The sequence below is a fragment of the Rhinolophus sinicus genome, chromosome 3 (assembly GCF_057876585.1).
Source record: "Rhinolophus sinicus isolate RSI-liver-muscle chromosome 3, RSI-T2T, whole genome shotgun sequence".
NCBI classification, from domain to species: Eukaryota; Metazoa; Chordata; class Mammalia; order Chiroptera; family Rhinolophidae; genus Rhinolophus; species Rhinolophus sinicus.
Window position 1 is genome coordinate 81,242,831 of NC_142503.1, and position 14,704 is coordinate 81,257,534.

Genomic DNA, 14,704 nt, shown 5'->3' on the forward strand with positions numbered 1-14,704 from the left:
ACAGAATGAATAATATCAATTACTAATGAGTGTTGGAGAAACAGATACTCCTATATACTGTTAATAAGGGAGTGCAGTTGGTATTATCTTTCTAGAGAGCAATTTGGATGTATGAAGTGTCAGGCTTAATTTTTTCATCCTCATAGCATTTTAAAATTTTATTGATTCATTCAACAAATATTTGTTGAATCCTTACCATGTTCCATGCAGTGATAAAAGTATTGGAATATAGCAGTGAACAGATTGGGGGAGATAGACAATAAACCAATAAACTTCTATGATAGGATGTTAAATGCCATTCTTCCTGAGTCAGTTTTTATGAAGCAGTAATGATATATATATCAGATACCAAAGTGAGAGTAACCCAGACCTCCTATATGTAGAATTTATAAAGGAGAGTTTAAAGGAGCTGGTTCCATGTATTTTGCACCTCTCAGCTAGATCATGGGTATTAAAAAGTGTTAATGTGTGGAGAGGGAATGGGATTTGGCAAAGATAGTTCTTTAAAAAAATGTATGGTTTTGCTTTGGAGTCTTTCACATGAAGTTGGGAAGAGGGGAAAAGCAAAGTGTTATATTGCCTTCGCTGCAGATCTAGTGAGGGGCTTCCATGGGTTAAATTGAGAATTTGAAATGTGCTTCATTTATTTGGGAGAGGGAAAGAATCTTAAGTTAAATTAAGATCAGAGTACACAGTAATTAACTTGGACTAGGCATACTTAATATATTATTTGAGATGATTTTTTATTTAAGTAAGCAGAAAAGCCATGAGACTAGAAACGGCAAGTTTCTATTTATGATCAGCTGAAGATCACACTGACTGTACTTTAATAGGTCTCTGTAACTTACTAAGCATAGGCAAAAATTTAAAACACTGGTTTTACATGTGAGATGAAGATCAGTAAGTACAATAGGGAAAAATTAAATAGGGTGAGGGGAAGAAGAATAGAGGTGACATTTGAATATAGACCTGAAGGAAGTGAGGCAGGGAGCCACGTGTGCATATCCGGGGGAGAAGAATGTTGTAGGTAGAGGGAAAATCAAGTGCAAAGACTCTGAGGAAAGAGTGCACTTAGCTTGTGGCTGGAGTGAAGTGAACAAGGTGAGGACTGATAGGAGAAATGGTCAGGAGTCATTTTATAGGTCATGGTGAGCCTCTTGCCTTTTATTTTGAGTGAGCTGGGGCAGTTGTTGGGGTCTTGAGCAGAGGGAGTGTTGAGGTCTGAGTCCCTTTTAAAAGGACTGCTTTAACTACTGTTTTGAGAAAAGGCTATAGAGAGTACAAGATCACAATCATGGAGACCAGGCATTTTTAATAATTTGTCTTAAGGACATCCTTCGGATTAACCAGATGCATAAAAATGCATGTGCGAGAATGTTCATTGCACCCCCCCCTTTTTTTGTATCAGCGAAAACGAGAGAACAGTGAATTATTAAATTATTTAAAATCATTGCATATATATGTAGTAGAATACGATAAGCCAATAAAATAATGCAGATGTATACACATTTATATGCATAAATTTTATAACATATTTTAAATAAATGTTACAAAGCAAATTATAAACATGACATCAGTTTCCATCCCCTCCTCCCCTACACCCTCCCATAGAAAGTAGATAGAATTGGAGAGTGGAGAGAAGGGTCTGAAAGTCTGTGCATTAAAATGGTAAGGTTTTGCCTGGGAATCAGTGTAATGGTATTGGTGAACCTATAGATGATTTCATTTTGTTCTTTTCATCCATCTGTGTCAGTATTTTCTGTTACATATTTATTACATTTACAATCAGGGAAAAAAAAGTTATTTGTATTTGGAACAAACTGTGACAGAATTCGTTTTTGGCCTGCTTTGCAAATAAATTCAGGATGAATCTATCTAAATACAAACTTGGGTAAAAACAGAAAAGGAAAGCAAAGATAGTGAGAGGTGTCTTGAGATCAGCATATGTGGGTAGCTAAAAGGGAAGGCAATGAAGGGAAATGTGCCAAAGCTTGGCGATAAAAAGGCAAGTGTGCACCAAGTATTAGGTGAAGCTGTCAGGCTAAGTCCATGATGGTCATTAACCCTCACATAATCTTTAATTAGTCAAATGCAACCTGAAGGCAGAATTCATTTTAAAATATTTGTCCACGAAAATGTATGTTGAAATACAGATAATATGTGGCTCTGGAAATTATTTTACAGATTAAAAAATAAAACCATTCTTTCTCACATTTTATGGGAATGACAGCTATGACTCTTTTGTCTTAAAGTTTGAAGACTGACTAGTCATTTCTCACATGGTTCTTATGCATTAATATTTTTACATAGAAATAATTTTTATACTTAAAGTTTTACATTTTAAAATTTGTTTTATATTTATAAGGTATACTAAAAGTGAGTGCGAAACTTGTGCTATCAAAAAGTTTTATTATTTGAAGAAATTGCTGAATGTAGTTTAGCGAAGTAATATTGCATTCTCTCTTATTTAATTTTCCTTGAAAATTATTCTTTCTCTGTTTAATTTACAGAACTGCTTCCCAAATTCATTTAATGAAATTTTCACCAGATGGAGAATTTTTTGCCACTGCTGGGAAGGTAACTCGTGAAAATGCTCTTTCCAGATTGTGCTTATAGTTTATTTTGAAACTTCAGAAACCTTAACTGGGTTCATTATTTTATTTATTTAAGTTGAAAATATTTTGTGTTAAAAATGTTAAATAGCAAAAATTGGCTCAATATTAATTGTGTTAAAAAGCAGTAGGGACATAGACTTAAAGATAATTTGGGTATAAGTCTGCCTTTGATTGTTTGATATTGGGTAAGTAGTTAATCTCTTTGAGCCTTGGTTTTCTCATGTGTAAAGTGAGGATAATAACACCTGCCTCATAGGTCATTCATCAAGGATTAATTTAGACAGTGTAGTAAAGTGATGCAGTGTTTTGCATGTAGTATACTGTCAATAACTTGCTACTGTTTATATTATCTAGTACACTTTCAATAAACTTTTGCTATTTATGTTAATTTAAACTGACAGATATATTAGGCTATATTTAAGAATTTACAGACTTTCTAGAAGGACATTTGAAACTATTTTCTTTGATTTCAGAACAACATATATTTCCTTGAAATTATTTTTAATTATTGGTTCACAGAGCAGTTAATACACAACCGATAGCCTAGAGTTATTGTTCTCATGGCTCGAAGCTTTCTACAGATTAAGAATGTGTGATACCCTAAGTACTGAGGTTGTTTTAGGAGAGAAGTGGAGCTGTTTGTTCTGATTGATGTTACAGGTGGGAGTGCAATTATAGTTTAAGAGCAAAACCAGGTACATTTTAGCCTCCCTTTTGTTCTTCCCTTACTTCCCAAATTAGGAGATGCAATTTTGATTGTACTTAGATTATTTTATATAGTAGTAGTTGTTAACTACTTGTTATCATCTTCAACATTTTTTTTGAACATTCATGTGATAATTCATGAAAAATGTCCTTTGTTTTCAAAAATTAGCAGTCTTCTTAAGTCTGCTAGTGGTAATGCTTTCTTATTTGATATTTGGCTGATTGGAAAATAGAACCCTTAACTTCAGCTTTCAGTCTTTCCTGAATGACTCCATTTTTCCTACTATGTGGTAACTAGAATTTTTCTTAAACCAACCCTTGCAAAATACGCACATTCACACACCTTAATCCTCAAAGCACAATTAAGGAGTGCTAATAGATAAGTATCGGAATCAGAGATTTTCTTCTCAGTGCCTCCATTTCCAACCCCTTCTCCCTTCCCTAAGTTTCTGTGATTATGGAGAAAAATCTTACTTTTGCTATTTGACTTAATTTTTTATTTAATTCTGATGTGGATGATTTTCTGTTTGTTTTTGTTTTTGTTTTTCTTTAGGATGACTGTCTTTTAAAGGTATGGTATAATGTAGAAAACTGGCGGGCAGCTGTTACCTCTCCAGATATAAGTTCAGAAAAACAATCCCAAGGAGAAATTGACTTTTCTTTTGTATATCTGGCCCATCCTCGAGCTGTAAATGGATTTTCCTGGCGTAAAACAAGCAAATATATGCCTAGGTCAGTGAATTAGTAATTTTCCCCATGTATTAACAGAACATCATCTTTGTGATTTTGACTGCTTTTTTTTACTTTGAGAATCCATAGCTATAAGCCTTTTGCCTATGAAGATTCAAGTAATATTAGTCCCTGTCTTACAAACCTCTAGCCACAGGTCAACCATGATTGACAGTTAAGAGGAGAGCTATGTGAAAGAATAATTTACTTCTATGTTAGATGCCTTTAAGTGACAGAGTTGTACATCTTTTTCTTCTCTGTGTTGTGTATCCCGTTCTTTTATCTCTTAATCATTCTCCATATTGCCATTTACATTTGCATGAACGCTTTTTTGATTTCACTCCCTCCTCTTGTACCTTATATGTGTATCTCCTCTGGTTAAAAACAAACCAACAAACAAACTCAGCTTTATTGAGAGAACATACCATGAGACCTCAAACATTTCTTTAATTATATCCAACGTCTTTGAGGAAAAGAGAGTGGTTTAATATATTGTGATGCCCTGAACTAGATACTGAATATTTATTCTTACACTTCTCTCCTTTTAGCATATGTTAGGCAAGGAGAGAATAAATGCACTAAATAATTACTGTAGCTTGTTACTGACCAATGTGCATGTATCTTTACAGGAAGTAAAAGTGAAGCATTATGAAATAATTCAAGTAACTATGCACTGAATACATCAGAAAATTTTAATAGATGTAGGTTTTTGTTTTTCTTATTAACTGAGGGATTATGGTATGATTTCAGTCTTTATTCTTTAGATGTAAGAAGAATCTTAGATTATTGAAATAATAACTACTGAATTCTAGACAGAAAAATTGGTTAGCAAGCATTCTATGTGATGAAATCAAATACCCACTCAATTGTAATGATTTTGACTAAATACATTGCATAAATGTATAATATGTTGACATTATCTTCATCAGTACTTTGTATTATAGAAACATTGTAGAATGTGATACTTTGAGAGATTTATATATTTGCTTCTAAAATCTTTTTTTATTCCTTAGGGCTTCTGTATGTAATGTGCTGTTGACTTGCTGCAAAGATAATGTGTGTCGTCTTTGGGTAGAGACATTTTTACCAAATGATTGTTTGCTATATGGAGGTGACAGCAACCATTGGACTGAACCGATTAATTTAACAAATAACTTTGAGAGAAATGCTTCCAGTAAAGAACGAGTTCAAAATGCTTTAGATGTGAGTGTTTTTGTTAGATATTATTTCCTACAAGTTTTAAAACCTTCTATACATTGCCTTTTTTTGTAACATTGATCCTAATATTCAAAGTCATGTGGAGAATTATGAAAAATATATCTGTCTTAGGAAAATAATTCTCATAAAATTTTGTTTTATTTGCTTCAAAAATTCTTAAGTATTTTGTCTAGAGCAAAAAACCACTTATAATTATTAAGTTAATCTTAAGTTAACTGAGGATAACAGGAATGATTAGAGTAGCTAATCAGAGTCTGTTGTATTTTGTTATTTTTAGAATCCCCCAGAACTTGGAATGTTTATTTTACTAAGCAGTGTAGAAAGTAAAAGTCAATTTTTGATGTTTATACTATTTGAACATAGGCCAGTAATACAGATTCTTATTTTTTTTGGTATTGAAAACAAGAAGTAATCTAAAAATTATTTATCTTTGAATGCTTTCTGTGGTTATCAAACAATAATTTTTCAAATTTGTGTAGTATTCTAATGGCTTAGAATATAATTAAATTATAACGCATGGAGGCTCAACAACTGTGATAAAATGGTTATGTGTAATAATAGCTAAAAAGGGTCCTTGACTAGGAATCTGAAGATTCTTTTAGGTGAGCTTGGGTTCTTTAACTTTACTATATAAACTCATATGAAAGATGAGAAGAACAATATTTGCAATATCTGTCTTATGTGTCAAATGAGATGATCTCTGAAAGTGCTTTCTAAATTATGAAATACCACCCAAATTTATTACGGTAATATTATCCAATGCTTTGTGGTCATAGGGTATAAGCTGTGGATACGAAGACAAGAGTATGCAGAGAGACATCATTGTCCACAGACACATTATTATAAACTTTTTTTTTTTAAGTTTAGGGAATTAATTATCAGAAAATGAACCAAGTGAAAATTGCAATGTATTGTGTGATGGTTAAAAAAGTGTCAAGCAGTCTAAGTTCTAAGCTTCTTCTGGTTTCAAATTTGTTATACAAAAATACTGAAAGATATTTGTACATGTAAACTCATCTGAAATAGAATATCTGTAATGTCTAATAATCATTATGTTACCTGTACACATATTCTTATGACAATACAGACATTGGTTTTACTTTGTGTATTCACACAGGTCAATCTGAGACATTTTCGGCGAGGTCGGAGGAGATCCCTTGCACTCGCAGCTCATACAGGATACCTGCCGCATCAGCAGGATCCTCATCACGTCCACCGGAACACCCCACTGCACGCCAATGCACTTTGCCACTTTCACATTGCAGCCAGCATCAACCCAGCCACGGGTAATGAAGCACTGTTTAGAAAATGTCTTGGAATTGAGTAGATTGATTTTACAACAAATAAGTCATACTTTTAGTTTACAAATGGGTAAAGTATCGGAGGTGACTTTCTTAGTAACTTTTCATTGTTGCCAGCTCCCTGGTGACACAAAAAGAGGTTTTGTTTATTTGTTTGTTTTTTAAGACTATGATTTGGTTTATGATTTAAGATCTTGATAAGCCATTGAGATTCTTTATTAGTTTATTCAAAAGTTGAAATTTAAGCTGATCCTTACTATAGAAGTTAACACCGCAGAGTAGTATTTTATAATTATTGTGTAGCTGTTAAAACTAATGTGTTTAGTATTTGCTCTTTGGAGCCATTTCAGAAATAGGGCAGAAATATGTACAATTTGTAACTGGAAGAATTAAGAAACTTACCTCTATGAAAATTGCAATGTATTGTGTGACTATATCTATAGTCAAATATGTACCATTAGATTGATTATCTAGAATATCTGGATCTGTCTATGAATTTGAAGAATTTAAGTGCTCATTGTTTTAGTAATTGTTTTTTGTGAGTTTAAAAACCAAGTGATCACAGGGCATTTAAAATTTGAACCTTAGAATATTACTGAGAAAAAAATTAAAAACATTTGCATATCTTAATATCATCTGTACAGAAAGTGAAAAGTAAATGCCTTTTTTCACCTCTATCCCACCCTACTCCTTCTCCTCAGAAGATAACCACTCTTGATGAGTTTTTGTATATTTTGGTATATTCTTAAGGATAAATTTAGCATCACTTATTTCCGTGTAACACACTGGATTTGCTGTATTGCATTCTTAAAGTAAGCATAGCAATAAACATTCAAGTAACCGTTAGTTGAATCAAAGTGAGAAGTACTCTGATAAGTTAAAGTGTGGTGATACTTGTGGTATGACTGAAGACTGTTTACTGATTTTTGTAGCTTTTATTTGGTAGACAACAGTCCCAGCTAGCTCCAAAAGAATCCATGAGCCAAGAAAATATAAAAGGGAGAGTATTGAATTATTTTTTATGAAAAAAATACATAGGCTTGGAAAATCCCATTACCTTTATGAAAGTGTATACATTAACAGAGGTTATAATACTCAGAAGCAACTCTAAGGTCAGTAGAATAATATTGAGTCTCTGCTGAGTAAAGAACAATATTTGGAGAATGTAGAAAGCTTGAAATTTTACTTTAATGGAAAAGGCTGAGTAAACCCTAAGTTCCGTGTAGCATCTCCTTGATTACCTTCCAATAAGGAAAGCTCTAAAACCTTTCTTTAGATTATAGGTCCGTAAGGAAAATCCATACATATAGAGCAAATCAAAGCAAAATAAGATAAGCAGTTAGATTAGACCCTGTGGAGAATTCCTTTCCTCAAATTAAATCTGTTGGAATGCCCAACTCTCAGATTTGGCTTCACTTATTTACCCATCAATTGAAATAGATACAGGAGAGAAGTCGTAAGAGTATGTTATCCTAGTTCTAGTTCTTATATCCTTTCAATGAAGATTTCTCATAAAAAATGACTCTAATCAGATTCTTTAAGTAAGGTCAGAATACAGAAGAAATGTGTGTTTCCTTTTAGCCAGAATGCTTCTGGTAAGTAGGCATTAATTAGCCCTTCCTTCTTGTATGCTTAACAACTAGGCCTATGGTCTACTAAAAGCATTGCTGATCTCTTTTAGGTTGATTGTAAGTCAAAAATCAGAAAATTGTACCTATTTAGGATTCTTGGGGACACGCTCTCAATCCCTGGTATTATTGTTTATCCAACCTAGGAACAATAGAATTGGCAGTTCAGTCTCTCAAGGCTTTTATTGAGTGTTTATGCCAGTATAGGAACTGGAGATACAGTGGTGATCAAAACAGGTATGATCCTTGCTTTCATGAAGCATATAATCAGTTTACACATCCTGAATTCATTTCAGCCTTTACTGTTGAGCAGATACTGGCATAAGCTAGATTTAAATTTGATTTAATATGATAGACAAATTTTTCTCCACCTCTATTAGTTAAGGATTATCATTTATCACAACGTACTCTGAATTCATACTTTAGTATACTTAATTTAGCAATTATATCAAAAACAATGCCAGGGAACTTTATTTATTTTTTTTAGCTGAGTTGGTTTGTCTTGAATGCCTTTCCTGAGTATAAGAAGGGAACCTCAATTTCACTTTCCAACTTCAGTCTTGATGCTAATAAATAAATAGCAGTGTCTATCTTAGAATTAGATGAGAAGGACATTAAAAACGTTACAATGTCAGTCTATTAAGTAAGAAAGTAAGTTGTTGCTATTGAGATAAATCACTAATTCCTTTGACAACATAATGATGATATTTTTCATGGTAGATCAAGTTAAAATATGTTTTTTTACCAAAGTTTATGTGTAAATTAAGACTTTTCTATGAAGATGTCTACAAATTATAGACGTTTCTTAATGAGAATATCTTTTAGAATTAAAATATTTCTATGTATATATGTTATGCTATATGACCTAGAATATATAATTTTATGTCCTTTATAATAGGTAGGTTAAATGTACCATTTAAGTCTGTCATTATTAATGATAATTGTGGCACACATTATGTTGGGAGTCTTATTTATAGGTTAAATATGTATTGCAGAGGTTTAAAGATAAATGTAACAGTCAATAATAAAAATGTGAGACCTGGATGTTTTGTATGCTAGAATGATAGAAATTGTAATCATTTTGTTGTTGTTGTTATTGTTGTTCCTTACAGACATTCCACTTCTTCCTTCTATTACATCTCTAAGTTTAAGTGAAAATGAAGAGAAGAGTGGACCTTTTGTGGTACATTGGCTAAACAATAAAGAGTTACATTTTACTTTGTCCATGGAAGTCTTTTTACAGCAACTTAGGAAAAGTTTTGAACAACCATCTTCTGAGGCCAGTGCAGAAGACTCTAATCAAGCAGATTTAAAATCTGACGAAGGTAAAGCTTTAAGGAGGATAAAAATGTAAAGTTTTGTTCATAATAGCAAAGATTTTTATATTAGGGTAATACTAGCTACTGTCAAAAATAAACTTCCAAATTGCAATGGCATAATACAAATTTAGACTAGCTCATTTAGTAATTCAGTGTAGATGTTCCTGTTCCAGACAGCTTTCATCCACATGGTGATATAGGGACTCGGGATTCTCCATACTTATGCTTCTGTCAGCCCTTACTGTCTGTGGACTAGTAGCATTGGTATTATCTGCGAGCATGTTAGAAATGCACAATCTCAGGTTCCACCCAGAACTACTAAATAAGAATCCATAGTTTAATTAAATCCCCAGGTGATTTGTATGTATGTGGAAGTTTGAGAAGCATTATACTAGGGCCTTAAATTCCTCTGTATTTAGCCTTGGTCATATGGGAAGAGAGAGTGCGGAAACAGTATAGCTGTTTCTCAACTTGTGTGACTCAGAATTGCACATGTCACTTCTCGTTTCATTGAAAAGCATTAGTCACAAGGCCCATGTAGTCCGTGACTTGATATCCATTCCCTATTAAGGACTAGGAAGCATCAATTTGTAGTGGGCAACAAGCTATCTCTGCTACAGTTTGTGGTTCATAAGTGTTTTGTTTTTAAAAAGCTTTGTTTTAATTATAAAATTGTACATGCTCTTTAGAAAATAAAACAATACAGACAGGTATAAAGTATCCATATTGTTAAGTTTGATGCATGTCCTCCCACATTTATTCTTTTCTACGCTCCTACAAACATATTTATACAGATAATTTTTTTTTTAAGTTCTATGAGAGATCATTTTTAAACAAAATTAGTGTTCTACAACACTTTTTAAATTCAGCGATGGGAACTTTTCCATCTAATTTTTTTTTAACAGCTCCTGAGTATTCGGTGTCAAGAGGAAATTTTAGCATATCCTCTATTGATAGACATTTAAACTGATTTAAATTGTTTTTCACTATATTGATAATGGTACAATGACACATCTTTTCATCTTCAAATTTTTCTATAACATAATTTCCTAGATGTAGAATTACCAGAGTGTAAACATGTTAAATTTCAATAACTTCTGCCAAATTGCCCTCCAGAAATATTTTACCAGTTTATACTTCTTCTAAGTATATCCAAATATCCTTTTTTTACATCCTTGTCATCACTGAATCTTTTCAATTATATTACTTTTTGTCAGTCGATATGGGAAAAAATGGCATCTTGTTTTACTTGGCATTTTCTTGAAGCAAATTGAACAGAATTATTTTAGCTCTTCTGTGGTTTGCCTCTTCATGTCCTGTGACTAATTTTCTGTTGAATTATGTTTCTTTTTCTTAATGATTTGTTATGTCTTGACAAATTTTTAAAATCTGGTCAACAGTCTAATATTTCCTGAGATTCTCTTTTAAGAAAGTCTCTGTATTCCTAAACAGGAGTGGGAGCCAGGATTTTTGAAATAAAGGTCATATATAAAGTTAGCTGTATTAAGTTGGTATACCAGTTTATTTTTAATTACCTATATGTTTTAGAAAATCTGGAAATTGGGCATTATAAATGTATTTCTTTGAAGTAGTTTCTTTAAGATGTTATGTCAGTTATAAATGCAAACACCTAGAGGATAGCTAATATATTAGACTCAGGTTTTGATAAATCTGATATTATGAAGAAAGTACAAATTGCATTCCAGTAATATATTTTAAAAATTCAGCCCAGAATTATAGCCCCCGTTTCAACTCCCTCATTTTACCATGAGCAAAACCAAGGTCCAGAGAAGTAGTGGGTCTCACTTCTCCCCGTAGTTAATTGTGGTCCATCTTGGTTTAGAAACCAGTTTACCTATTTTCTAGTCCAATATTAGTCTTTCTACCAGTAATCCGCTGACTCAGTCCTGTAGGCCTTCTGATTATTGAGTTAACTCCCATGGCCTTATATTCCTGGAGCAAAGTTACTTTTAAAGGGGAGCCCATTTCTTAGCTATATGAAAACTATTACATGTTTCATCTTGAATGTATTTATAAAGATATTTCTTAGTTTACAGTAATAGCTTGATTGCATTTACTTATTTCATGTACCCTTTTGCTTATAGAAACGGATGATGGTGTTGATGATCTGAAAATAAATCATGAAAAGAAAGAGTTTGGTGGTGATAAAATGGTACCAAACTCAAGTTTTGTACCGTTGCCATCAGCTGCTATTGATCATCAGATTGAAGTGCTTCTGTCTGAGTGGAGTAAAAATGCAGACATGCTATTCAGTATTCATCCTATGGATGGTTCTTTGCTGGTTTGGCATGTGGATTGGCTGGATGAATACCAGCCTGGTATGTTTCGCCAAGTACAGGTACTATTATTATGATCTCTGGAGAGCTACCTCTTGTTAAATGTGGGTAATGTTTTGTAACATCTCTTTATATGATTTCATGTATTCTAATGCTCACTTTCTTAATTCTAGGTGTCCTTTGTTTCCAGAATTCCTGTAGCTTTCCCCACAGGTGATGCGAACTCTCTTTGTAAAAGCATAGTGATGTATGCCTGTACCAAGAATGTTGACTTGGCTATTCAGCAAGGGAAACAAAAACCTTCTAGCCTCACACGTTCCACATCAATGCTTATTTCTTCTGTTCACAGTAAATCAACTAATAGTTTAAAATTAAGTATTTTTACCCCAAACGTTATGATGATTTCAAAGCATGCTGATGGCTCTCTGAATCAGTGGCTAGTCAGTTTTGCCGAGGAATCTGCTTTTTCTACAGTTCTCAGTATTTCCCACAAGTCCAGGTACTGTGGTCATCGCTTTCATCTTAATGATTTAGCTTGCCACTCAGTGTTGCCATTATTGTTGACAACATCACACCATAATGCATTAAGGACACCAGATGTTGATAACCAAAAACAAGCTAATGATGCTTTAAATATTGAAGACTGTTCTTTGGCACAACAGAATAAAAGCACCGTTGATGTGGCATTTCAGGATCCCAACACAGTTTATAGTGAGCTTATTCTTTGGAGGGTTGATCCCGTTGGACCGTTGTCTTTTTCTGGAGGTGTTTCTGAGCTTGCCCGGATTAATTCACTTCATGTTTCCGCATTTTCCAATGTGGCATGGCTGCCCACTCTTATACCCAGTTACTGTCTAGGTAAGTAGTCTGATTTTTATTTAATAAACTCATATTTTGTGACATTATTGCATAAAGATTAAATTTTATATGTTTGTAAATACTTTGTAGGTGCATACTGCAACTCTCCTAGTGCATGCTTTGTAGCAAGTGACGGACAGTATCTGAGATTATATGAAGCGGTTATTGATGCCAAGAAACTTCTCTATGAGCTTTCGAATCCTGAAATTTCTGTAAGTAAATAGCTCTTAAAACTAAATATGTATATGTAGGAGTTTTTTAGATACTTAATTTATACTTACTGGGCATGTTCTAGAAATGTGACGTATAATTTGTAATAAATACGTGTCTATGTTTTAGTTATTTTTTTCATAATTACATTGTACCATTACAGTAATTCTAAGTTCCTTTAAAAAAGAAACCATTTCTTTCATTCATTCCAGAAGTAGTCTCCTGTCCTACAATACTTGTTTCTGTAATACTTTTTGCTCAGAGATAAATGCAGACTAATGACAATATAATGTGGAAGTTATTGATTAATCTGTAGTTTTTTACTAGGCAAAGTTGAGCTGGAATAACAGGAGTAGAATTTTAATTTTAACCAAGAAAGAAAAACGCTCTCAGCTTGGTTGCAATACAGGCACGAGTCCTTTCAACATCATTGCAAAGTTTTTGTTTTAGGACAAGCGGCACTGCGTCTTATGCCCAACTAATAACAGTCCACCCTCCTCATTGTTTCGGCACCTCCAGCAAGCCAGTATTTCTACCTTTTTGTCTGTGGTGTTTTAAAATATCCCCTGAGATAACTTTCAGCCATACTGAGGTTCCTAGACCATTGTGGTAACTGGCTTTTACTCTGAATAGCATAAAAACCATTGAAGAAAATGACAGAGTGATAGGAACCCACTTACATTTTAAAAGGATCACTCTGGTTGCTATGTAGATTAGACATGGGAAGCAGAAGTGGAATCAGACAAATTCAGGAAGATAATTACAGTAGTCTGGGAGAGCATCAAAGGAGCTTAGAATGGTAGCCAGTGGTAGTGATAAAGATGATAAGAACTGGTCAAATGTGGGTGAGTTTTCAGCATCGAATAGTCTGGATTGAACTGGCCATGGGGTTTGTGTGCAAAAAAGAGAATGACTCCCAAGGTTTGTGTCTGAGCATTATGAAGAGTAGAATTGCCTCTAGAAGAGATGAATATTTAAGTAGCAGACTTTGAGAAGCCAGGGGGATTTAAGAGCCTGGCTTTGAATATGTTAATTTTGAGATGCCTGTTTGACATCTAAAAGACACAGTAGGCTAGTGTCTGGATTTTAGAGGGAGGCTGGTCTGAAGATGTAAAACAAGTAGTTGTCAGAATATAAATTTTAAAGTTGTGGAGCTAGATGAGTGAGGTCACTGAGGGAGAGAATATAGTTGGAAAGTAGAAGTGATAGAACCCTGGCGCATTCTGTTTTTAAAAGTGGGATGAGTGTAGTGCGTAATGGAATCCAAGTGAAGAAAATTATTTCAAGGAGGAGGCAGTGAACACCAGAATGAAATGCTGCTGATAATCAAGTATGATGAAGATTGAATTTAACAATGTGACCTTGACTAAAGCAGTCAGAATATAAGTGGCTCAAGAAATCAGCATACATATACAGTATGTCAGCATGTGTCTTTAGCTCTATCCTTCTCACCTCAAAATTAATGCTTAAAAAAAGAAAATCATTGAATCTTAGAACATTTCTTTGAGCTTAAAGTCAGTCTTTCACATTTCTGGATGTGAAATAGTTTTTCCCATTTGCAATCATTCCTTTAGTTTTTCTCCGTATCCACTGACCTATAATTCTTTTTATTTTTAATTTTATAATTTTATTCAAGAAATGTTGTTTCATAAGTATATGTATTTAATATACTTATTTTTTAATTTTTTTTATTAGTTTCAGGTGTATAAAACAATGTAATAGACATTTATATCCCTGACAAAGTGATAATCTCCCCTCCCCCAGTCTACTACCACTCTGACAATTCCACTGACTCTATTCCCTATGCTGTACTCCACATCCTGC

The 14,704-nt window shown here is 33.5% G+C and overlaps 1 protein-coding gene across 6 annotated transcripts in view; it reads left to right on the forward strand.

The window, feature by feature from the left end:
- The window catches only part of DMXL1 (Dmx like 1), a 111,755-nt gene that overhangs the window by 23,414 nt on the left and 73,637 nt on the right, over positions 1-14,704 (forward strand). For all 6 annotated transcript variants that reach the window (XM_088796681.1, XM_088796676.1, XM_088796677.1 and 3 more), the window contains 8 exons: positions 2,511-2,577; positions 3,874-4,052; positions 5,063-5,252; positions 6,385-6,553; positions 9,309-9,521; positions 11,621-11,874; positions 11,986-12,670; positions 12,761-12,882. In XM_088796681.1, the coding sequence (XP_088652807.1) occupies positions 2,511-2,577; positions 3,874-4,052; positions 5,063-5,252; positions 6,385-6,553; positions 9,309-9,521; positions 11,621-11,874; positions 11,986-12,670; positions 12,761-12,882 (1,879 nt within the window). The remainder of the gene's footprint in view (positions 1-2,510; positions 2,578-3,873; positions 4,053-5,062; positions 5,253-6,384; positions 6,554-9,308; positions 9,522-11,620; positions 11,875-11,985; positions 12,671-12,760; positions 12,883-14,704) is intronic.